Source organism: Chelon labrosus, assembly GCF_963514085.1.
Source record: "Chelon labrosus genome assembly, chromosome: 21".
NCBI classification, from domain to species: Eukaryota; Metazoa; Chordata; class Actinopteri; order Mugiliformes; family Mugilidae; genus Chelon; species Chelon labrosus.
Window position 1 is genome coordinate 20,035,747 of NC_140354.1, and position 24,630 is coordinate 20,060,376.

The 24,630-nt window shown below is 44.6% G+C and overlaps 4 protein-coding genes across 6 annotated transcripts; 3 read left to right on the top strand and 1 right to left on the bottom strand.

Moving 5' to 3' along the window:
• The first annotated feature begins 1,164 nt into the window (after positions 1-1,164).
• On the top strand, positions 1,165-6,586 carry chadla (chondroadherin-like a). The gene is made up of 10 exons (XM_084570986.1): positions 1,165-1,446; positions 2,259-2,453; positions 2,632-2,787; positions 2,940-3,085; positions 3,176-3,414; positions 3,493-3,758; positions 4,986-5,322; positions 5,410-5,762; positions 5,991-6,157; positions 6,292-6,586. Exons 1-10 carry the CDS (start codon positions 1,288-1,290, stop codon positions 6,569-6,571), a joined length of 2,298 nt encoding a protein of 765 aa, XP_084427112.1. The 5' UTR covers positions 1,165-1,287; the 3' UTR covers positions 6,572-6,586.
• Positions 6,587-7,095: 509 nt separating this feature from the next.
• rbx1 (ring-box 1, E3 ubiquitin protein ligase) lies at positions 7,096-8,976 on the top strand (the record flags this gene model as incomplete). 2 transcript variants are annotated; one of them, XM_084570989.1, is made up of 5 exons in its annotated part: positions 7,097-7,231; positions 7,983-8,061; positions 8,152-8,222; positions 8,653-8,738; positions 8,827-8,976. In XM_084570989.1, the coding sequence occupies exons 1-5, from the start codon at positions 7,154-7,156 to the stop codon at positions 8,837-8,839; spliced, it is 327 nt and encodes a 108-aa protein (XP_084427115.1). In that variant the 5' UTR covers positions 7,097-7,153. The 2 variants fall into 2 exon arrangements, with proteins under 2 accessions (XP_084427116.1, XP_084427115.1); XM_084570990.1 differs by lacking the exon at positions 8,827-8,976 and having other exon boundaries at positions 7,096-7,231; positions 8,653-8,742.
• Positions 8,977-9,125: 149 nt separating this feature from the next.
• Positions 9,126-16,532, bottom strand: st13 (ST13 Hsp70 interacting protein). Of its 2 annotated transcripts, none has more exons than XM_084570988.1 (13): positions 16,373-16,532; positions 15,812-15,951; positions 14,997-15,045; positions 14,802-14,892; positions 13,242-13,315; positions 13,088-13,154; positions 12,915-12,999; positions 12,724-12,834; positions 11,602-11,704; positions 11,396-11,512; positions 10,581-10,653; positions 10,413-10,501; positions 9,126-10,076 (listed from the first exon to the last, which is right to left on the bottom strand). In XM_084570988.1, exons 2-13 carry the CDS (start codon positions 15,919-15,921, stop codon positions 9,942-9,944), a joined length of 1,104 nt encoding a protein of 367 aa, XP_084427114.1. In that variant the 5' UTR covers positions 15,922-15,951; positions 16,373-16,532; the 3' UTR covers positions 9,126-9,941. The 2 variants fall into 2 exon arrangements, with proteins under 2 accessions (XP_084427114.1, XP_084427113.1); XM_084570987.1 differs by having other exon boundaries at positions 10,581-10,656.
• An 804-nt stretch (positions 16,533-17,336) lies between these two features.
• On the top strand, positions 17,337-24,319 carry xpnpep3 (X-prolyl aminopeptidase 3, mitochondrial). Its single transcript, XM_084571097.1, has 12 exons — positions 17,337-17,416; positions 17,500-17,615; positions 18,339-18,461; positions 19,165-19,352; positions 19,445-19,664; positions 20,132-20,316; positions 20,399-20,461; positions 21,854-21,967; positions 22,088-22,173; positions 23,053-23,236; positions 23,331-23,451; positions 23,540-24,319. Exons 2-12 carry the CDS (start codon positions 17,567-17,569, stop codon positions 23,704-23,706), a joined length of 1,500 nt encoding a protein of 499 aa, XP_084427223.1. The 5' UTR covers positions 17,337-17,416; positions 17,500-17,566; the 3' UTR covers positions 23,707-24,319.
• Positions 24,320-24,630: the final 311 nt, after the last annotated feature.

Below are 24,630 nucleotides of genomic sequence, written 5' to 3' on the forward strand. Positions count from 1 at the left end.
TCATTGTCCATTTGTTAGACTCATAATCTTCCTTCTTTCATGAAGCCGTCTATTTGCTGAAGTTCAGCCCTCGCTCCTGCAGCAAAACTCCTCCACAACATGATGCTGCCACCACCGTGCTTCACAGCTGGGGTTGTTTTCTTCACCGTGCATCTCCACCACATTCTTCCTCCAAACAAATATTATACTTTGGTATTTATTCAGGAAAACGACCCAATATTACATATCAGTGAGTTGGTAAAGTCAGTGAACACCTTGTTTTTAGTATCTGCTGTGACTTCCTTATAACTAAACATTTCCAGTAACTGCTGATCCATCGTCTACAGCAGCTTGGAGGAATTTTAGCCCATTCCTCAGAACAGAACCACTTCAGTTCTGAGATGTTGGTGGGTTTCCTCACATCAACTGCTTGCTTCAGGTCCTTCCACAACATTTCTATTGGATTAAGGTCAGGACTTTGACTTGGCCGTTCCTAAACATTCATCTTGTTCTTCTTTAACCGTTCTTTTGTAGAACCACTTGCGTTCTTGGGCTCGTTGTCTCGCTGCATGACCCAGTTTATCTTCAGATTCAGTTCACTGGTATAATTCAGAATTCATTGATCCATCAATGCTGACAAGACGTCCTGGTCCAGATGCAGCAGAACAGGCCCAAACCAGGACATTATTAGCACCCCCATGTTTCATGGACGGGATTCTGGTTCTGATGTTTCATCTCCAAACATGACGCCTCTCATTTAAACCAAACTATTCTAAGTTGGTCTCATCAGTCCACTAAACATTGTCCTAATAGTCTTCTGTCTTGATACCCTAACCCGACTAGTTTGATAACACAAAATCTTTGAAGCTGATTTATTGACATTTTCAGAACATTTTATAGTTCTGTTCTCACAAACCAAGAGGCAGCCGTTTGTGTCCTCTGCTTTAGCCTCTGAGTCGGCAACAAATGTAAAGCCAATGTGTTAATTTGCACCAAGGGGCCGCAGAGATCAGGGGTCACCGCTGAAGAATTTACCAGAGCCTTGTTTGTTAGCCTGCCGCTCCACAGACCATAAGAGCTGGACGCACTCAGAGTGGAATAAAGTCCTGGACTGAGGCAGCTTCACGTATCATCCACCTTTGATTTATTCGTTTGGTTGGCGGTAGTCGGGCACGTGAATCTTAAAGGTAAGACAAACTGTTTCTGATTTGTTTAAATCCCTGGAAAAATTATTTTTATTTTGTGAAGTGACACGTGTAGAATATTCTTTAACTCTTTTATAATCGGATTTCTGTTTCACCGGCACAGATGCAGTTCCTCTCTGCTGTGGTTTTGCTGCTGATTTCATCTATGAGTTTAAACACGGAGGCAAAAAGATGTCCCAGAGAGTGCAGCTGTGACGCCACAAAACTGACTATAGCCTGTGTTGGAAAGAACCTGACGGAGGTTCCCCCGACTATAGATGAGGTGAGGAGTTCTTTTCACTTCATACAGATTATTTAAATAACGTCTGAGTCTGATTTCACTGTGGTACAGAGATACAGACAAATAAAAACAGACAATCCAAACAATCAGAGCCAACGAAATATGTGACGTATGCTTCTTGACAAATTCCTTAATCTCTGCAAACTTTTTGTTTTTAAAGTTGTTTTGCTGTTAATATCTTATAAAACAGACGTAATTGCAGAATCTTAATCTAATCGACACAACCTCAGAATCTGAAAAATATTCAGCCATGTTGAAAAAAAACTAGCAGTAGCAAATTACAGGTAAACAAGACATGCGGGGTGCGGGCGGCGCTCAGAGATGACATCATCCGGGTCAGAGGTTAGTAGGTCAATCTACAGACCCCAGATGATGATAACAGGTAACTCTGGACTCAACAGGGAATAGCACTAGCGTATCATAACAAAATATTGGTGAAATTAACGAGTTTCGCGTCAGATAATGCGTTATTTAGAGGCTGCGTTTCGGTGCCCCATCCACTCCCACTATATGGATATACGCAGATCTAAATATCTGACGAACGACACCACCAAACACCACAGTTATAAACAATGAGTAAACAATCGTATTTTATGCCAGAAATAAGGTCCAGGTTGTAAAAAACTGTAGTTCCCCTTTAAGCCCCACCCACACAATCTGATTGGCTCAGTAGATCTTTGCGGGAGCACATCAGTTCCCAACGGAGAGACTCCAGACAAACGTTCTGCTACGTTAAAAACAGTGGGCGGAGGAAGTTCGTCAGGATTCCATGTTTCTTTTTTCCGTTTTAACAGATTACAGTCAAACTCGACCTGCGGAATAACAATCTCCAGGTGTTACCCAGGGGGGCGTTTCTGCACACACCCTACCTCACGCACCTCAACCTGCAGCGCTGCAACATCATCACGTTGAAAGAAGGCGCCTTCCGCACTCTGGGCCGCGTCGTCTCCCTAAACCTGGCCTACAACAAGATCGACGTCCTTTACCAGGTAAAGATCAGAAACAACAGTCTTTACTCTGCTCTTGGAAACATGTGGAGACATGAGGGTTCAAACCCCTTCCTGTTCAAACCCCAACTCTCCATTAGTCTTTTAGAACTAAAGACTTGGATGAAACATCTTCAAGAACCCCAACAAGTTCATTTGCTCCTTATTTTTACCATTGCAGGAGTCCTTTGACGGTCTCTCCTCCTTGAAGGAGCTGCACCTGGACCACAATCGAGTCGAGGAGATCCAGCCCGGAGCCTTCACCCAGCTCGGCTTCCTCAACATGCTAGCCCTCACCCACAACCAACTGGTTTACATCCCAAACATGGCCTTCCAGGTAGATTTTCAACTTTTCTGCAAAAATATGACTCAAAACATCAAGTCCTGAAAGTAGACAAAGAAACCCCAATCAAACAAACCAAACTGAAATATTAGAAAGTTCTAAATACCTTTAAGCACCACTGTCTGCTCCCATCATTCTGCCTCCAGGGTCTGAACAACATCAAGTGGCTTCGTCTCAGCCACAACTCCCTCAACAACCTGGCACCCGAAGCGTTTACTGGACTCTTCACCCTCAGCCGCCTCAGCCTGGATCACAACGAGCTGCAGTTCTTCCCAACACAGACGATGATGAGGTGAAGAATTATTTCTCTTGTGGTCTTTAAAACCAGTACACAAAGATATAAACCAACATCTTTTTATTCTGTCCTCTCCATCCTGTAAAGACTTCATCACGTCACTCGTCTGGACATGAGCCACAACCCCATGATCTACCTCGGGGAAGAATCTGTCTCCATGGCGAAGCTCACGCACCTCTACCTGGACCACATGTCCCTTCAGGACCTGTCGGACCAGGCTTTGTCCCAAACGCCACTACTCTCCCATTTGGACCTCAGCCACAATCAGCTTCGTTACCTGGAGCCGCTCTCCGGCCCCAAGAAGCTAACCAGCCTCAACCTGACAGGTACAACTATCTAAAGTAATAAAAACACGAGAGATGTTCTTATGCAGAGGATGATGCATGTTATTGTTTATCTCAAAGGCAACGCCATCAACTGTAACTGCTTCCTGAGGCCCCTGAAGCAGTGGGCGAGAGTCGGTGGCGTGAAGCTGCTGGGGGCCTGCGCCGGACCCCCTCACCTCTCAGATGAGCCCCTGCAGGCGGTGGCTCCTCTGGATCTGCGCTGCCGAAGCAGGGAGGAGGTGCTAAAGGAGGAGGAAGAGGAGGAGAAGAAGGAAAGCACAGCAAGCCAGCCCACAGCCAAGCCAAAGCAGAACATCAAGTGTCCAGTTGACTGTGAATGTGACGTGAGTGAAATGGTGTTTGTAAAAGTCAAAAAACTCTTTAGTTGGCTTCAGCTGATGCTGGTGTTTCCTTGTGGTAAAAATTTAGGGAACTCTGAGTCACCTAGAAGTTAAGATTAGTTCAGCTTTGGGTATCCAAAAGTTTTATCTCCTATCACTGCTACAACTCGCCCGATTTCATTACCTTTCACGGTCTGTTGTCGCCAAGTTGTATGCTAGTCTCTACACCCCTTAATACGGGATGCTAGCATGCTACTACTTGTCAATTTAAGTGCCGTAACATCTCAAAGTTTTGCTAAAGCTTGTTTATATGGCTGAAAAAAAGTCACTTTAGTTCTGACAGATTATAAAGACGAATAAACTCTGTGCAACGTTCCTAAAGAGCGGTTTTGAAGCTCAGTGTGGGTGGCACTGATGGTCGCCATCTTGGCCAGTGTCGGTGACCCTTTTATGATCGAGTATGTGGCTATGTTTATAAATTCTCCTTAAAATCATGTGAAAGAGTACACACCTGTCTTCACCTATAGTGACTCTCATACAAATCTCAGCTGTCCTTGTAGGATTTTTTGGTTTCAGTGAGAGATACTGGCCAAAAAGAGCTTACAAACCAATTGACCGCAGGATATCCTTGTGTAGCTCAGATAAGGGCTTCAAAAACAATCGAAGGAAATGGAAATAAATGAGTTCAGCTGTTCTTCCGAATGCGAATAAGATTAAAAAGCATGTTTCCGCCCGGTTTCGAACCGGGGACCTTTCGCGTGTTAGGCGAACGTGATAACCACTACACTACGGAAACGCCGTGCTACACCCTTTGAACTGTGTGGTAATATTGCTGCACGAGTATATGCTTTTTTTTTGTAGGCGTTGGATAAATATGTTCCATATTTTTAATTAAAACATTAAAACCACTGAAACAATATGTCTTTCTCTACTAATACTGACTACGAATTCGTATACATGTGATTATTTTGCCAGCGGTTTCCGTAGTGTAGTGGTTATCACGTTCGCCTCACACGCGAAAGGTCCCCGGTTCGAAACCGGGCGGAAACAATTATTTATTAACGTCCCAATTCGAAAAATATTTAGTTTTATTTTCATTGTCGCGCAGTGTGTGATCCTTTCCTCCTAGATGCTTCTCGCCCCCCCAAAAAAAAATAAACCTATAAAAAACATTTTTGTGTATAATTTCCATGGAGATGTATTGTCATTTCTAATTCATTCCCTCACCAGATTGAAGCCCAGCATGCCACGTGTGAAGGTCGGGGTCATACTAAGGTCCCGAGAGGTTTCCCCTCCAAGACGCAGCTGCTCGACCTCCGCAGCAATCACTTCCACAACCTCCCTGCCAACAGCTTCCGTGGCGCGACCCAAGCTGTTTCTCTTCACCTGGAGCTCTGCAAGATACACGAAATTGAAGGCGGTGCTTTCCAGGGCATGGCAGACCTGTTCTATTTGTACCTTTCCGACAATGACCTCACATTCTTGGACCCCAGAGCTTTCGCTGGAGTCCCCAAGCTCACCTACCTCCACCTGGAAGGGAACCGGCTGGCACAGTTCCCCGGAGGAGGCAAGTCGCTAGTCTTGTTGCATTAAAGGAATTTAACACTGGAACTGAAACATTATTATTATTTCCTCTGCTTTGTATCTCCTGTAGCTCTGTCGCTTTTACCAGGTCTGTTCGTGTTACATCTGGAGCGAAACGCCATCTCCAAACTGGAGCCCGCTGGTTTGCTGTCCTCAGTGGCGCCCACACTCAGGGAACTGTACTTGAGCAACAACACGATTACCGAAATTGCTAAGGGGGCTCTGAACTCTGCTTTGCTGAGTACACTTCACCTGGATTCAAACCAGCTGAGCGAGGTTCCTACCAGAGCTCTGCTTGAAGCCCCAAATCTGGAGGAACTCAACCTGTCTCAAAACTCAATTAGCTTGGTGGGACCAAATGCCTTCCAGGCCATGTCGCACAGTCTCAAAAACCTTCACATGAATGAGATGGGAATGAAGAAGGTACGAGCTCGATAAGTGTCATTGTTTTCTCTTTTGTTCTTCAGGAACATGAAGGTTGCGTTGTTGGTTGTTGTCCCAGCTGTTCAACCCAAAACCACATTAAAGATTGAGAAGGACGTAGGACACCAAGTCATGGCTTCCTCCATTTGCTGATTGAGTTCTCTTTGTCTACTTTTATAATACAAACCTGAGTTTCTGATTATCTCCTTCTACTGTACCATCATTCAGCTGTCCAAGGACGCTCTGCTGGGTCTAGGCCCGGGGCTGAGGACTCTGACCCTGAGAGGAAACCAGCTGGAGGAGCTTCCTGACCTGAGACCACTCACCGGCCTGGAGGCGGTCGACCTGCAGGACAATCCTCTGCTGTGTGACTGTTCTCTGCTGCCTCTACGCAGGTCAGTGACCAGTCTCCTTGAAATTAAGGTTTTGCAAATCACTCAACCTGATGTGAACATCTGCAGCAGCAAGGTGGAGCATGTTTATCAGTTTACCAAGCTTATTCCTCATTCTCATTGTGTCGTCCGCTCAGGTGGATGGAGAACGTGAGTTTGGAGGTGGCTGCAACCTGCGGTCACCCTCCTGAGCTCAAAGGTCAGATGGTGAAGGACGTCCGAGTCTTCGCGTCCTGCCCAGAGAGCGTCTCTCCTCCGGATGAGAAGGTTCCTCCAAAAGTGAAGAAACCGAAACTCTTGAAGTTCCTCAAAGCCAGGCCTGGAAAGCCCAAAGCTAAAGTGACCAAACCAGCCAAGAAACAGCCACAGAGGAAACCGGCATCACCTAAAATGAAAAAGAACAAGAAGATACTTTAATCAGTGAATATTAGTCAGTTTCAAGTTTGTTTGTTTCTTTGCAGGTAGCCTGTGGCTTCATATTTATGGGTTTGCAATTGCACTTTTGAATTCTTTAAATTAAAGTGATTAAGATTACAACTGTGTGTGAAACTGTGTTACTATATCATAAAATATACCACAAATAATGTTAAAGAAAGACTGACAATTTGGACCAGCCTGCCCTGCCCATCCAAATAACTAAGGACATCGTGATTAGTATACCCCGCGTCAGTTTATATACTATTTCCGGGTGCCAAACTGACATGGTGGTTCCATGGTGTAATGGTTAGCACTCTGGACTCTGAATCCAGCGATCCGAGTTCAAATCTCGGTGGAACCTGCCTTTCTTCTTTTTTCCCTTTTCATTTTAACGCGCTCCTAGCTTTATGCTAATACGGTACACAACAATTCCCAATTTCCTAAGTCTTTTATGCATTTCGCATTTTTCAACACACACAGATACAATCTCGTATTAATGGCTAATTACCGCTCGGCGCTAACGGAAACTGCGTCCTTCCTTCCGGGTGAGTTCACCGTAAACGCCAAACTTCCTCTTCCAAGATGGCAGCAGCTATGGATGTTGATACACCGAGCGGCACGAACAGTGGGGCGAGCAAGAAGCGGTTTGAAGTAAAGAAGGTACGGTCGTATAAAAATAACCTTGTACAACACACTCCGCAATCAAACTGTTTAGTCTGTCGGCTGTTCCAAAACGTCAGCTAACCGGCCGCTAGCTTTCCTTAGCCCCGTCTTTAGCATGCTAACGCTGCTGCTAACTCGCTACGTCTGTTGGCTAACTTAGCTGTTAGCTTACAGCAAACCGGGAATGAATTAGCACTTTTGTTTTTGACGCCGAGATAAATAAATAACACCACGTAGTGTACGTTCAGTGGCCATACAACAACACATAACTCAATAAAAACAGAAAATGCTAATGTAATGTTTAACATTAACTGACGTTTAGTAGGACAACAGCTTAACTAAGCTAAGCTAGCTACGCGAATTCTCGGGATACGTTTTAATTGTGCCTTATTTTAAAAGAAAGTTTTGTTCTAAAGTGTTGCCTCAGCCTATTTCGAGGCAGTGTATTTAAATGTTTTTATTATTAATTTAAACTTCAAACCTCTCCAGATATTATTTGAATGATATCTTTATTTTTTTTAAACGTATCTAAAAATCATAGTATGTTTTCTAGGGTAATAGTTGAAAGGGAGCATAAATACTGCCTGTTACAAGTTAAAGGACATCTGGCACTAATAATAATTATGTGTAAATAAACCAATACTTTAATAATAATGTGGAATCTCAGCAGCTTGTTTGCAAATGTCAACAGTGAAGTTTAAATTCAAATAAAGTCTACAGTGAGTATTGTCTCTGGTCTCCCCTCCAGTGGAACGCTGTGGCCCTGTGGGCGTGGGACATCGTGGTGGACAACTGTGCTATCTGTAGGAACCACATCATGGATCTCTGTGAGTTCACTTTTTTATTTTTTACATTCACTCCTTTCATTAATCCACGTTTTAATCCGCTATAAGCCCTTTTTACTCCTTCTCCACCAGGCATAGAGTGCCAGGCCAATCAAGCGTCTGCGACCTCTGAAGAGTGCACCGTAGCCTGGGGAGTCTGCAACGTGAGTTTCAATACCTGCCTCCAACACGTCTTCAGCCCTTTTCCTCATCCTCTAGGTCAAAAATAATGAGTGTCGACAGCTTGTCGTGAGCTCTTCGTGTGAGGGAGATCTTATTTTAGGTTTTATAGATGAGAAATCAGCATTGTCTTGTCACGAACTTCCAGACGAAGAGACACACGTAAAATCTTCAACATGTGTGTTTTTATACATATTAATGAATAAACGTTTTGCGGGAGAAGAAATACGGTTATTTACGTCATCTCTGGCAGTTTGAGTTGCCATAAATGTCGTTGCAGCCCCACTTTAAAATGTTTCTGCACTTTCATCGTCATAAAATATCAGAGCAAAGAGAATACATTTTTCTACGCTACTCTGGAAGCTTTTAAACATCGCGCTGAACCCTCTGCTCTTTTCGTCTCTCCTTCCACAGCACGCCTTCCACTTCCACTGTATTTCTCGTTGGTTGAAAACCAGACAAGTGTGTCCCTTGGACAACAGAGAGTGGGAGTTTCAGAAGTGAGTATCATCAATTAAACAGTAATAATTATTTATCTGTAGTTTTCCTTGAAACTAAATCCTCTCTCTGTCTCTTGTGTTTCCACAGATATGGACACTAGCTGTGTTATTAATGTTGGCTTCTCCAAGCGTCGCCCTCGCACCATCTTTAGTCTCTCCTACGATACCAGTTGTTATTTTACACCCATGTCGTTCTTTTGCTGTAAGTACATAAATAAACAGTAAAGTTGTCACAGTATTTTTATTTTATTTTTTATGGTGGTAAATAAAAGGTAGAAGCTCGGTGTTGGGAGTTTGTTCGGTCAGATCAGATGAGAAGCGGTAATCCTCCGACTGAAACACAGATGCTCCGGGTGGATTAGGAGGCCTCGACTCTTCTGGACTCTTCCCTCCGGCCTCTTATGTTATTAATAGTTTCTGTTAAAAGTTTAGAGCTAACAACGAATTTATCCACAAATATCTACTGATTTATTTGTATCCGACCAACTGGATATAAGATATTAGAAGCGAATATCTTTTTAAATAAAAACAATGAATAAAATGTAAAAATTTGTCCTATTTGTTGCATTTTAAATATTTACTGAACAAAAGAAAGCATTTAAAGTAGCTTAGTTAGGTTTTTATGAACCAGAGAAAAGCAAAAATCTCATCTTGATGCTAAAATTTACCATTTCGATGCATCGTCAGTGGAAATATTTCAAATTCTGTATAACAGACCACAAATTCTCTCAGTTTAATGATAAATTGACAGTAACAAGGAATGAGGATTCGACCCGTTTTGCAACAGCAGCTATTTTCTTTTTTGTTTTTTATTATTGTGAATCATTTTTCCACCATGATTAGACATCAAAAGCGTCTGATAAGTGCCAACGGTTGAGTCCACAGAAAGAGACGTATTAAACGACTGAAGTAGAAATGTTATGAGCCGATCCAGGTTTAAGAAACGTCAGCCTGCGGTTTTGTTAACGTCCCGGCTGTCTAAAAGTAACAGACCTGACTCCTCTAACCGTTGGGGGGGTGTTGAGATGCTGCTAAGTGCTAACAGGCTGATTTAACAATTAAAAAGGTTGCCCAGCTTTCCCCTACATCAGAGCGCTCCACCCGTCACCACCACCACCACCACCTCCTTCTCCACGTTTAAACTACACACAGTGAATAATTGTTGACTCTCCAGTTTGTTTCATCCACCGTTCTCTCTCCCGTCTATGGCTGTGGGGGGGCACCGAACTTGGAGCTCAGCTTGGTGACGAGGGCCATGATTTTGGGGTTGCTCTGATACTTTGAGATGTTGGCCGGGTTCTGTGCCACGTCCTGGAAGGCGGCCATCACCTCCGGGTCCTGGAGATTAAAATGGAAGACAAACACATTTACTATTATTATTATTTGTTGTGTCGTCGTAGCTTTACCTGCACTGCAACGCGAAAACCTGATGCTTAATGTCTTACAACCATAGACTGTATATAAATATGGACTATGTTTTAGTTTGGCCCAAGTCCCGCCCACTAACATGGAGGGGGCGGAGCTTATGACATATACTGCAGCCAGCCACCAGGGGGAGCTCTACTTGCTTTGGCTTCACTTTAGAGGTGCAGCTCCTCCGTCCATCTTTATACAGTCTATGGTTACGGCGCTGAGACAGTCGATGTAAAGGGTTAGCGTTGCGCTATAAGTCACCTTCATGGCGTTGAGCAGCTCCGGGTCCTTCAGGAGTTCACCGAGACCAGGCATACCCCCGGGGACTCCTCCTGGGAATCCAGCAGCGCCTGCAGAACAACAATGACACTCATGACCTGCATCATAAATCGTAAACGGAACATTAAATTACGTGACTACGCCTCCTACCTGGGAAGAATCCACCCCCTCCTCCTCCCCCTCCGACTCCTCCTCCTCCTCCAGACTGCCGTGCTTCCTCTTCCTGCTTCAAGACAGAAGTGCTAACATTAGCATGTCCAGCTAACCAAGTTTTTTTTTTTTTTTTTTTTTGCTTGCATACAAAATTTTATTCGGTTCTTGGTCATGACTTTTTAAAGCTCACATGTATTATTCCAGATAGTCTGAAAGCTGGTGCTCAATGCTAACACTGTAGCCTAACATTAGCATATCCGGCTAACTACCCAAGTTATGGTAGTAACAGAGTAGCTTTTCATGCTACGCTATTTTGTGCGGTTACAAGTCATGACTTTTTTATTATTTTTTTATTTTTTATTTTTAAAAGCTCCATTTACAATGTTTCATCCATGTCACGGAAACTACTAATGTTAGCATGAATAGCTAACTAGCCAAATAACTCAGTAGCTTTTTATGCTATATTGTCTTGTTGGGTTACAGGTCATGTTGTCATTTTATTTATTTATTTATTTTTTAAAGCTAAACTCTGAAAGCTAGTCCTGGATGCTAACATTGTGGGCTAACATTAGCAGCTTAGCATCGTGATATTTGCACAACCATCATTTTAACGACCTTTACAGGATAATAATTTGAAAATGAATCAGCTGGAGATAATTTGTTCAATCAATTTATGGTGCTAGCATTAGCTTAATTTGCTAGTTAGCTGCAGCTAATAATCAAGCCAGTAGCTTAAATAACTGCTCACAGAGACCCTGTTAGCTTAGCAGATGTCAGTTATGCCTTTAGTAAAAACCTCCACATCTCCTCACCCTCTGAGCTCGTGCATGCTCCTCTCTGGCTTTCTTTATCCTCTCTTGTTTCTCCCTGATCTCCTTCTCCTCTCTCTTGCGCTCATATTTGCGTCGATGCTCGATGATCTTGTTCGCCTAAAAAGAGGAAAGAAGATCATGTTACAGAGCAAAGTCAAAGTTGGAAGTTTTCTTGATAAATAAAGTAACTGCTGCGACTACTTTACCCTTGGCTGGACCTCCTTCAGCATGGCGCTGGCGTCCTCGTCATAGTCCAGTTTACAGGCTATGGCCAGGTCCTTCGCCGCCTCCTCCCAGTGTCCCAACAACCTGAGAGCAGAACATAGAAATATAGCCACCAGCCGGATGAACAAGCAGCAGGATCGCTGGAAAACAAGCTTCCTTAAGCTCTTTGTTTATCTGCATTTGTTCCAGTTCGATTAGCTTAGATTTCAAGATCTAAATTTAGTTTTATTGGATTTGGATCAGAGCTCTTATGTAGCTCAGAGATGTTGTGTTTCTTCAACCTGATCAATCATTTGTGAAACAGAAGAGGAAGAAGAGGAGGATGAAGAGGAGGAAGAAGAAGAAGAAGAATGAGGAGGAGGAGGAGGAGGAGGAAGAAAAAGAAGAAGGATGAGGAGGAGGAGGAGGAAGAAGAAGAAGAAGGATGAGGAGGAGGAGGAGGAAGAAGAAGAAGAAGAAGAAGAAGGAGGAGGAGGAAGAAGGAGGAGGAAGAAAGTGGAGGAGGAAAAGGAGGACAAGGAGGAAGAAGAAAGGAGGAACAAGAAACAGGAGGAGGAAGAGGAGGAAGAAGAAGAATGAGGAGGAGGAAGAAGCAGAAGAAGGAGGAAGAAGGAAGGAAGGAAGAAATTAAGAAGAAAGTGGAGGAGGAAAAGGAGGACGACGAGGAGGAAGAAGAAGAAGAAGAAGAAGAAGAAGGAAGGAGGAGGAGGAAGAAAGGAAGGAAGGAAAAAGAGGAGGAGGAGGGAAAGGAGGAGGAGGAAGAAGAAAGAGGATGGGGAGGAAGAAGAAGCAGAAGTAAGAGAATGGGAGAAAGAAAGATGAAACAGGAGGAGAAGGGTAACGAAAAGAAGGAGGATAAGAAGAAGATTTTCCCAAACATTCATCACCCTGAATTCATAGAGTAGAAGTAGAAGACCAATCTTCATCTTTGCATTTGTTTTAAAACCTCTTCTCTTCTGGTTGAGGTGTCACATGAGTCAGTTTTATTCTGATTACTAGAGGAAAACCAGCGTCTATGAAACACACAGAAACTTGAGGCAACAATAAAACAGCCTCCATCCGATCATAATGAACAAGTGTTGGTTTATACATCATAGTTCTACCTGTGAGCTTTCCCCCTCCACTTGTACGGCTGTGCAGAGTCTGGGTTGATGCTGATGGCTCGGTCACAGTCTCTGATGGCGGCGTTGGGTTTCTGCATCTTGATGAAGACGCTGAAGACACAAAGACGACAGGGTCACTCTTTCAGAGCGGACGGTGGCGCTGAGGAGCGGCGGAAAAGAAAAACCCTCACCTTGCTCTCTTGGCGTAGAGGATGGCTAGACAGGGGTTGAGCTTGATGGCCTCCGTGAAAAGATCCAGAGCTTTCTGCAGATCACCTACCAGAGGAAAAAAAAAAAAAAGACATGGTAGCAGAGAAGATGAAGTTAATTTAATTCAGGGCGTCTTAAGAAACCATCGACCCACCTTCTCCTAAAGCATTAATGGCCTCCATCTTCTTCTCGTTGGCCTGATCCATCATCTCCTCTGTGACCTGAGGAAAGTATCAACACACTTTATGTTTCCATGCGAGAGAACAAGGTCTGAATTTATTTAGCACAGAGAAGAAAAACATTTTCACCTCAGCGTTTTCCATCTCGCCCATCTCCTGCGGCTCATCGGTGTCTGGCTCGATCACGCCCTCTTTGTCGATTTCTGGAAACACATAAACCCAACGTAAAGCTAACGAGTACATGTTTAAAACCAGTCGTCACACACACCTAAGCATGAAATTAGGCTAAGAAACAAGAAGGAGCTACTGTTACCTGGAAGGCTAGGAAGCTAGGGGGAGCTACTGTTAGCTGGGAGTCTACAAGGAGCTACTGTTAGCTGGAACGATAGGAAGCTACTGTTAGCTGGAAGGATAGGAAGCTACTGTTAGCTGGAAGGATAGGAAGCTAGGAGGATAGGAAGCTAGGAGGAGCAACTGTTAGCTGGGAGGCTGGGAAGCTAGGAGGAGCAACTGTTAGCTGGGAGCCTGGGAAGCTAGGAGGAGCTACTGTTAGCTGGGAGCCTGGGAAGCTAGGAGGAGCTACTGTTAGCTGGAAGGATAGGAAGCTAATGTTAGCTGGAAGGATAGGAAGCTGGAAGGATAGGAAGCTGGAAGGATAGGAAGCTAGGAGGATAGGAAGCTAGGAGGATAGGAAGCTAGGAGGAGCTACTGTTTGCTGGGAGGCTGGGAAGCTAGGAGGAGCTACTGTTAGCTGGGAGGCTGGGAAGCTAGGAGGAGCTACTGTTAGCTGGGAGGCCGGGAAGCTAGGAGGAGCTACTGTTAGCTGGGAGGCCGGGAAGCTAGGAGGAGCTACTGTTAGCTGGAAGGCTGGGAAGCTAGGAGGAGCTACTGTTTGCTGGGAGGCTGGGAAGCTAGGAGGAGCTACTGTTTGCTGGGAGGCTGGGAAGCTAGGAGGAGCTACTGTTAGCTGGAAGGCTGGGAAGCTAGGAGGAGCTACTGTTAGCTGGGAGCCTGGGAAGCTAGGAGGAGCTACTGTTAGCTGGGAGCCTGGGAAGCTAGGAGGAGCTACTGTTAGCTGGAAGGATAGGAAGCTAATGTTAGCTGGAAGGATAGGAAGCTAGGAGGATAGGAAGCTAGGAGGAGCGACAATTAGTTGGAAAGCTAGGAAGCTAGGAGGCGCTACTGTTAGCTGGGAGGCTAGGAAGAGGGGATGAGCTACTGTTAACTGGGAGGCTAGGAAGAGGGGAGAAGCTACTGTTAGCTGGGAGGCTAGACAGAGGGATGGAGCTACTGTTAGCTGGGAGTCTACAATGAGCTACCATTAGCTGGGAGGATAGGAAGCTAGGAAAAGCAACTGGGAGGCTAGAAAGGGGGGAGGAGCTACTGTTAGCTGGGAGGTTAGGAAGGGGGAGGAGCTACTGTTAGCTGGGAGGCTAGGAAGGGGGAGGAGCTACTGTTAGCTGGGAGTCTACAAGGAGCTACTTTTGGCTGGGAGGATAGGAAGCAAGGTAAGCGACATTAGTTTGGAGGATAGATAGCTAGGAAGAGCCACTGTTAGCTAGGAAGCAGATGACTCGAACAGCCACAGACAATAACATCTATACGCCAGCAAACGTCACACCCGTGAGCAGAAATCAAACTTGACGGCTGTGGTTCATCGATCTTTGTGCTAAAAGGTGGAGACGATACCTATTTCACTCTCCTCGCTCTCCGTCTGGACATGAGGCTCGGGCTCAGGAGCTGCAGATGCTGTCGGGGAAGGACCACAAGGACATCCACCCTAAGAGTCAGAGAGTAGCCACGTAAACACGCAGCGCCACTTCCTGATCACAGAGTTTAATAAAAAAGGCAATATAAATAAAAAAGCACAGAAACAATATCCACCTGGCATGAGCCCGTCGCCTTGGGTTGAGGTGGGAGTGTTGCACCCATGCTGTGAGACAAAATTGAAACGAAGGTTATTCTACCATTTAATATTTTAATCATTCTCAAAATTAATAATAGCGCACATGTAATGACGGGGGAATATGAATTTAACTTCCTCCCTCCAATAGGGGGAGCGGTTTTTTGTTGGTGACGATCAGAACGAAGGAGGAAATTGTTAAAACAAAGATGGCGGACAGAAGATGGAGGAGAAAAGACTCCAGTTGAAAAAAATAAAAAAATGCAATAAATCGTAATAATTAAAGTATAAAAAAAAATGTTAGCATATCTTAAAACATTTTATATCCCTCATCCTCCCCATCTTATTCTCCTCCATCTCTTCCACCTTCTTCTTCTCCCCTTCCCTCTTCTGGTCCACCATTTATTTTTCTCTTTCTTCCGCCTCCGCCTCCGCCTCCACCTCCTCCTCCTTCTTCTTCACTCCCTTTTTCTTCCTGCTCCTCTTGCCCCCTCTCCTCCTCCTCTTATATTTCCAACAGATTTGACCCTTTGTTTTGAGCACCACCATTTTCTCAAAGTTTTGTAGAGACTGATGTTTTTTTTTGGGGGGGAAGGGGGGCATGTAAACACACATATCTGACCAGATCAATTTAATTTAGCTTCCATGTAAACAGTGTGTAGTCCATGGATTTAACTGGAAGGTGGGCGGGACAGAACACGTGATTAGCTTCCCTCTGCACACTTTTAAACATTAAATCCACCGTGAATTTTTAAGGCAACACTCGTGATAGTCAACTGTCTCCATTCATACTGACTTCAGGAGCCAGGTCCGGAAGAAGCCCATCTCCGGCAGGTGCAGGATCCCGGGGTTGGACTCGCAGAGCTGCACGAAGCTCTTGAGCTCCGTCACTTTCCGTGGGTCCATGCTGCTGTGTCACGTCCAGCACACGGAGCGCTGCATGCGAGGAAAGAGAGGAAAGAGAGGAAAACACAAGGGGGATTAAAAAATAAACAGATAAATCAGCAAGTTCGGCTTTGTTTACGTGCTCCAGTGCTAATTCCTGAGAGTTAGCTAGGTATGCTAAAGCTGAGAGATTGCCTGACCGCGCGCTGCGAGCTCAATATTTTAACAAACTCTTCAAATTAAGTCGAAATGCAAAAAATAAAATAAAACAAAAAGAACACTCAACCAGTTATTAATATTAATTGTTAATATTTAAATAGAAAAAAACAGAAGTTTCTAGTAAAATCCGTCCGTAACGCTTCTGGCTGTTTGACGCATGATAGCATCGTTAGCTAGCTGCAATACGGACCGCGACAAATTAAAGCAACCAATAAACGCACACATTCGTTAGACTAAACGAAATGAAACGCACCTGATCGAAGATTTACACCCTTCACGCTCGAGAAGAACTCGCACGGGAGGAGGCTGCAGTTGGATTTTTTTTTTATATAATCTCTACAAACAGTGCTTTACTGACAGTTGCGTCGGTCCTGTGTTTTCATTCAGGCAATCTGTCGGACAGACCGTTAATAGTTAAAGATATAGGCCCTGTGTTGAGTCTGTCAGGCAGCCTTGAAGCGAACGATAATATTTTAATTGTGTCGTTTAAATTTAAGTTTAAGTAAGAACATTGTGGCTGTTAGTTATTATTATATAATCTATGACGAAAATAATCAAAAATTTCTAATGATATTTGCTGTTAATTCTCCCTGTCAGACGAATTTCTGGGCAAAAATAATCAATAAATCCTTACCTCACCATGCACTTGCGTGGAGATCTTATTTCCCTGAACGTTGTCTTCCAGGCAGTTACACGCCTGATAGCTTCCATTAATCAGCCTATTTAGCAAATATCTGGTTAACAACACACTTAAAAGTTATTCATCCCTCGGGATAAATAAAATATCTATCTATCTAAAAACGAGATGAGAATTTATTCTGAAACACTAAATGTACTATTGAATCAAAAAGTTGTGTTTACGAGACCTTAAAATCCTCCTTTTAATAATATTTTTTTATTGTAATTATATTCTATGCATTATTGCTGCTTTGCTTTTTGTTTTTCGACTTTATTTGACTGAGCTTCGTCTGTATTTGTCAATAAAGTTTTCAAGCGATCAAAACATAACCACTTGCCAAATGGTTATGTTTTGATCATATACTGGACTTCCCAGTACTGCAGATATTCTAAAATAGTTATACAGTTATTTGCTTTATCCTTTTTTGATAGACTTAATTATCTTACATTCCGTTAAAATCTGAAGAAATGCTAGTTTTAACAAGAAGTTATTGCAAAAAAAGGGGGCGGGGTTAAGTTTCACTGCCTGTGAAACCAAACTCAGGGCGGCATTGTTTCACCGAGCGCGGTTAGCAAACATGAGAGCAGCTAGCTAGCTAGCTAGCTAACTGTCAACGAGGTGAAAGAGGATTTTTAACACATGTAAGTCACATTTATCTCTCTGTCTTCATAAACCTGACCACCGTGTTCTTCTCTGACCAGGACCCTCTCTGTCGGCAGCAGGCGGACATGTTGTGACTGACCGCTGTCCCCCCAAGTTGCAGCAACAATGTTGCCCTCAGCTAGAACCTTGGTGGGCTCTGCAGTCAGGAGTGGAGGTGACAACTTTTTTATTTTTTACCTTTTAGCACTACTTTACACAAATACTCCTTCATATTAAAATCATAGGTGGACTAAACTGTCTAATAATGTCTAGATCACACTTTAGTTACATTAAACCGATGATAACTGTATTTATTTGCATAATATTTCAGTTGAAGTATTTTCATAAGTGTTCATTTAACTTTTTTTTACCTGAATTTTAGCTCAGGAGCCACATACAGCCCAACTTGATCTCAACTGGGCCAGACCATAATAATATTAACTTATAAATAACAACAACATATTTTCCCTTTTGTTTTAGTTCTAAGAAGAACATGTACACTCCAGAAATGTTAAAAATGTAACAAACTATCTTTCTACAAAACATTTTATGAACAACCTAAAAGCTCTTAAGGAATTTCTTGCCGCCATCTGCAGTTTAGTTCTGGCTCTCAGTGTCGTGTTATGTCCACAACTCTGACTAAAAATCGGGAACTTTGCAAATTCATCCTGCGGCCCAGATTGGACCCTCTTTGGGCCTGTTTTGACCCACGGGCCGTATGTTTGACACCCTTCATTTGAGTGAAAGGATGTGAGGACTTTTTCCACAATAATAAAATGAATTAAATACACCAGTGCTTATTGAGATTAGCAGTTATTTCTGAGGAGTTTATTAACGTCAACAACAACACATCTATCTGTTTGTGTTTTTCATCTGTGTGTTGTGTTGCTGTCGGTAGGACGCATTTGGTGTCCGTGCAGAAGCATCTCTGTGAAACCCGGAGGTCTGAAGCCAAAGACGGTTCCCTGTCGGTACCTTGGTCAGCCGAGCCCCTTCACTCATCCACACCTCGTCAAACATGGTGAGTATTATTCATAGTGGAGGGCTGAACCTATGGAAAAAACTGGGTGTCAAGCCAATTTATTGTAATGTGAGGTGGCTGTCCTCATTAATCTGTGATTATTATCATTTTAAACCTGGACGATTATGACTGTACTTTCACAGTAACCAATGAGAGTCTAAAAGGACATGAGCACTTGATGCTGTTGTCAAGCAACACTTAAAATGCTAACCCTCAAGGCTAAATTTAGCTTGCATGCTATCGTTGACAGATATTAAACAGACAATTCAAATTTCACATCCAGAATGTATTATGTATAAGTTTGGTTCATTTCTTTTTCTTCATCTTGTTTTGGTTTAACTAACGGTTAGCTTGTTGGTGCATTAGCGCCACCTACAGGACCGGAGTGTAGATCAGTAGATTTACAAGTTGCTGCTCCACAGTCTCTGTTTTGTTTAAATCCGTCTCTCTGATCTGAAATAAATAATATCCTTTAGTGTGTGTTGTGCGCTATGATTTTCTAATCGTGCATTGAGATTTAGAGAAGAATATCTGTGAAGATTCTCCTCAGATGTGTGTTGCGACCTGATTTCCGAATAAGTTAGGATTCTTAAACACTTCTAATACTTTAAGTATGACACGTTTATAAATGTATGTTATTGTCAGGGTCAACACAGACTAATATGTTTAGGGAGTTGGGATTCATTCTGTGTTTTTTCTTCAGGGGAGGTGACTCCAGGTTTGAGCCAGACCGAGTACGAGCTCCGCAGACATCGGCTGGCTTCACTTATCGAGGCCCAGGCGGACAAGCTAGGACCGTCGGCCTCCTCCAGCTCCCACGTGGTCATCGTTCTGTCCCATCCCACTCGCTACATGACCAACGACATCCCATATCCCTTCCACCAGAACCAGGTGAATGCTTTAAAATGTCCCGCGCTTTTCATTCATTCATCTTCAGCTGGATATTTATTCAGTCAGTTAACCTGGAGTGGCATGTTCCTCAGGATTTCCTCTACCTCAGCGGCTTCCTAGAGCCAGACAGTGCCTTGGTTCTTTACGGGAAGGGTCTGCCGGACCAGGCCATGCTGTTCGTGCCCCGCAGAGACCCGGGGAGGGAGCTGTGGGACGGGCCCCGTTCAGGAAGGGATGGGGCAGCTGCTTTGACCGGCATAGAGAGGGTTCATAGCACGGAGGAACTGGGCGTCGTACTCAAGAGTCTTAAAGGTGAGTCCAACAGAAATGTCTCCTCTGTGGTGTGTCCATTACACTGACCACATACATTATCATTTTAAAAAACAAAAGCAAAGGCCGAGTGGGGCCTTTCTGTGTGGAGTTTGCATGTTCTCCCTGTGTCTGCGTGGGTTCTCTCCAGGTTCTCCAGCTTCCTCCCACCGTCCAAAGACATGCTGGTTAGGTTCACTGGTGATTCTAAATTGGTCGTAGGTGTGAGTGTGAATGGTTGTCTGTCTCTCTGTGTTAGCCCTGTGATAGACTGGAGACCTGTCCAGGGTGTACCCCGCTTCTTGCCCAATGACAGCTGGGATAGGCTCCAGCTCCGTCCCCCCGCGACCCTTCAGTTACAGAAGATGAATGAATGAAAGAATGAATGAATGAATGAATGAATGAACTGAGTTTTCTTGATCTTGTCAGGAAAGGGCTGACGTTGTGTCCCTCCTCAAATCTCCCTCCAGGCACTCAGCTGTGGTACGACAGCTCTCAGCCCTCCCACCCTCGCCTCCACCAGGCTCACGTGGCCCCTCTGCTGGAGGCCGGACCGACTCCACGCACCCTCCGACCCCTCATCCACTCTCTCAGGGCCCTCAAGAGCTCGGCAGAGGTGGCCCTCATGCAGGAGGCGGGACGCATCACGGCCCAGGTTGGTGTTTGCGTCTCGTACACGGCGTCATATTTTTTTGTACTGTTCCCTACAAATGAAAAGACTCCAACTTGTTTTTCAGGCTTTTAGGAGGACGATGGCTTTGTCTCAAGGAGATGTGGATGAAGCTGTGCTCTTTGCTAAGGTATATTCAGGCATGCAAACTCCTCACCTTTCGGCGAAATTCGCCGTTTTCAATCCAAATTGGGTGACTTATGTGATTCGTGCAAATCCGAGGAGAAAATATTTTGGGGGGGGGGGGGGGCTAGCCTACTCGTTGACTTTTATTTTAATATATTTTAATAATATAATAATATAATGTTCTATATACCGTAAATCCTCTAATATTGGCCTGTATTCCATTAGCGGCCGGGTCTCCAACATTGGCCGGTCTCGCTGTCAGCGGAGGTAAATAAAGGCCGGTCTCTAATAGCGGCCGGGGCTATTATTAGAACCATCTCGGCGGGTCAGGGTTTCGGCGGCACGGTGTGGGAGGATCCCCTCAGCGGGACCTCTCCCCAGCGTCGGCCGGCCCCTGCCGGGCGCATTTCCTCCGTGGCGGTGCGCGGCCTGTAAGTGCTCGGGGCGAAGGTGGCTCGTCGGCTCCGGCCGCGAGCTTTACAGCGACCCCCCGCATCTCACCTCACCGCTTCCCTGGGGTCGTGGAATCAGTGCTCACTGCGCCCTCTCTCCCTGCGGGGAGGGACGGGTCCCACTCGCTCCCTGCCGACCTGCAGCGGACTCACTGTCCTCAGTGCGCTCCGACCGCGTCGCGCCGCTCATTTGTTGTTAATGTTCTGTAAGCATACCATGTTATGGTAACTGTACGTTTTCAATAAATGAACCTAGTATTTTATAGGTTCAAATAGACACAAAATCTTGTTTTTATTCATTCTACTCGTAGTTCGTTTTGCTCAAATAGAAATTAAGGCCTGCCTCTAATTCTGGCCTCCTTCCAATAAAGGCCTGGACCGCTATGCGCTTGAGTAAAATAAAGGCCCGGGCCTGTATTAGAGGAAATACGGTATATATAACCGCTGACTTTATTTACAGACGCAAACACATATTGAAATGTGTTGTCAGAGCCCCATGCGTAGCCCCTATGTGTTTATTAAACATGCACAGACTTTACCCGCCACTTGCAAGCGCTATGCACGTCACCGATCAATACCGCAGTACGTTACAGCAATTCATTAATTCAGTCTTCGACAAGGGAGAAGCAAAAGAAGACGTTCACACGCCGGAAATCTCTCTGTTTTTCACGGCCCCAGAGTTGAATCATCGTTCAGTCTCATGAATGAGATTATTGACGGAAGAAGTGGAAACATGAAAACTGGCACATTCAACTCCATTCAGACAGTGAAATATGGGGGGGGGGGGGGGGGGGGGTTCGTGGCCATTTCCCTCTTCGCGCACTCTTCTCACCTTTTTGACCCCTGACCAGTTTGCATGCCTGTATATTGATTATGTCATTATCATTGGCAATATCAGCCCGTTCTATTTCAGTTTACATGACGGCAAACATTTCTCATTCCAGTTTGACTTTGAGAATCGGCTCCACGGCGCCAACTTCCTGGCCTATCCCCCCGTGGTTGCTGGAGGCAACCGAGCTAACACCCTGCACTACATAAATAACAACCAGATTATCAAGGTAATACGAAACACATTAGACGACGCTAAGCATCCTGAGAACGACGAGCGGTGTGTGTGTGCGTACAACGTGACCGAGCAGCTTAATGGACTCATTGTTGCTCTTTGTCTCCTCCGTCAGGACGGTGAAATGGTTCTGCTCGATGGCGGTTGTGAATACTTCGGTTATGTCAGTGACATCACTCGAACGTGGCCGGTGAACGGAAAGTAAGTCAGATGAAATAAAAACACCTTCTTGGATGTGAGTCTCAAATAATATCACATGGGTTATTTTAAACTCCCTGTCAAACAGCTAGCAGAGTGCTATTATACACCGATCAGCCACAACATTATGACCACTGACAGGAGAGGTAAATAACATTTAAACCATCTTGTGACAATTCAGTGTTCTGCTGGGAAACTTCTGGACCTGGCATTCATTGGTGTGGATGTTACTAAGACATGTAGCACCCATCTAGACCAGACCAGACACCCCCACCCCATAACAATGACACTCCTTGATGGCAGCAGCCATCCCCAGCAGGATGCAGCCACAAAAACGCTTTAGGTACAACTCAACAAAAAGAACATGAAGAACAGCACAAGGTGTTGACCTGGCCTCCAAATTCACTAGATCCCAAACTGATCAAGTATCTGTGAGATGATCCACAGAGGCCCCTCCCCTCAAAGACCCCCCACACTAACAACATCCTGTTGCCAGACACCACAGGACACCCTCAGAAGACCCATGTCCATTCTCTGATGAGTCAAAACGGTTTTGGAGACCTACACAATATCAGGAAGGTGGTCATAATGTTACACCTGATCGGTGTATTGTTATTGTCATTTGCTTGGGCCATATTTAGTCCATATTTAGACACCAAAACCAGACTTCTCTAGGACTTGTAACAAAGCTTGGACGATCACATGTCCTAAAGAAGCTGGGTTCATTCCACCACCGTTACAAGCCGGGTTTAGTAATCGCTAGAATTTTTGTGGCGTTTAAATTAAAATACATTCTAGCATTAATGTATGTTTTGAGTGTTATTCTTCTACCAGTGACAGACTCATCTTAACGGTCTTCTGTCCTCACCTCCTTCCTCCCAGATTCAGTCCCGCCCAGGCTGAGTTGTACGCCGCCGTCCTGGAGGTCCAGCGCTCCTGTTTGTCGCTCTGCTCCCCTGGCGTCAGTCTAGATCACATCTACAGCACCATGCTGTCTCTGCTGGGACGGCAGCTCAAGCGACTCGGCATCCTCAAGAGCAGTATGAGTGATGCTGATGTCCTGAAGGTAGTAACCTGCTCTGGCACCGCTGGAAAATGATGCAAACTTATATGTCAAGTCTTAACCTTGTTTTTTTTGTGTGTGTGTGTGTGTGTCCCAGGCTGCACGACGTTACTGCCCCCACCACGTTGGCCATTACCTGGGCATGGACGTGCACGACACTCCTGAGCTGTCCCGCTCACAGCCTCTCCGGCCTGGTATGGCCATCACTATAGAACCAGGTACAGTATGCGCAAACTAGACACCATTACGTCTCACGTCGCTTCAGTTTTCGACTATTTTTCTACTGTGCTCCTCCCCTTGTCACAGGGTTGTACATCCCTGAAGACAACGACCAGGCGCCAGAGCATTTCCGGGGCCTGGGTGTCAGGATCGAGGATGACGTGGTGATTCAGGACAAAGGGGGACCTCTGATTCTGTCCTCCGATGCACCAAAGACCATCGCTGATGTAGAGCAGGCCTGCGCCCACAGATAGGACTGGCAGAGACAAACTCCAAGTGAACCACAGCAGTGATGGAGCGTGTCCTGTGGGGTTTTTTAATCGTCTCCATAGTGACGGTATCATCATGCTCAGGGCCCAGGTACAGGAAAAAGGTGGGAGCACCGTCAGCTTAGAGTTTAACGGGAGAAGTTGCGCTGCGGCTTCTCGAGCCAACACACGTTTGCGCCGTAGCTGACGTGTTCCTCCCCGCGACGGTGCTATCGACGAGTGAGATCTGACTCTGAGCTGCAAATCAGAGCCAGATGAAGATCCACTAGCTGCATCCGTTAGAATCGTTTCTGTCCCAGGTCATGTTTTTCACACGATCATGACACATGCTGTAATAATTGTCTGTGTAATCATTATTTCCCAGCTCGTGCACCCACTATAAAAACACCACTGCGCTGTAGGATGAGAAGGACAACATCTGAGATTATCGTACGATCACGTTTAAGACTAATGAGTAAAGAGGAAATGATTCTAATGATCAGCTAAAGTGTGAAAGTGTTTTGACTGTCGTGTTTCTGTACGTGTGACTGGGTAATGGTGTTGGTACATGTTGAAAAAAATCCCAATATTCTTTAATAACTAATAAATTCAGTTGGTGTAACTCAGTTTGGTTGTCAATCATTTAATATCATACTGACATAATTAATTAGATGTTTCAAACATAAAATAACTATTATACATATTGAAATATATATATATAAAGTAAATTCATCATACCATTTGTTTTAAATAATTTGTTTTCTGTTTTTTCTACCCTCAACTCCAGATGGTGGCGGTAATGCACCTCTAAGCTGGTGTGACAACTGCCATTAAAACAAACGAAGAAGAAGATTAATAATTGTACATAATTAAAAATTAATTAAAGATATATATACACATATAGGTGATGCATCGTACCATTTTTAAAAG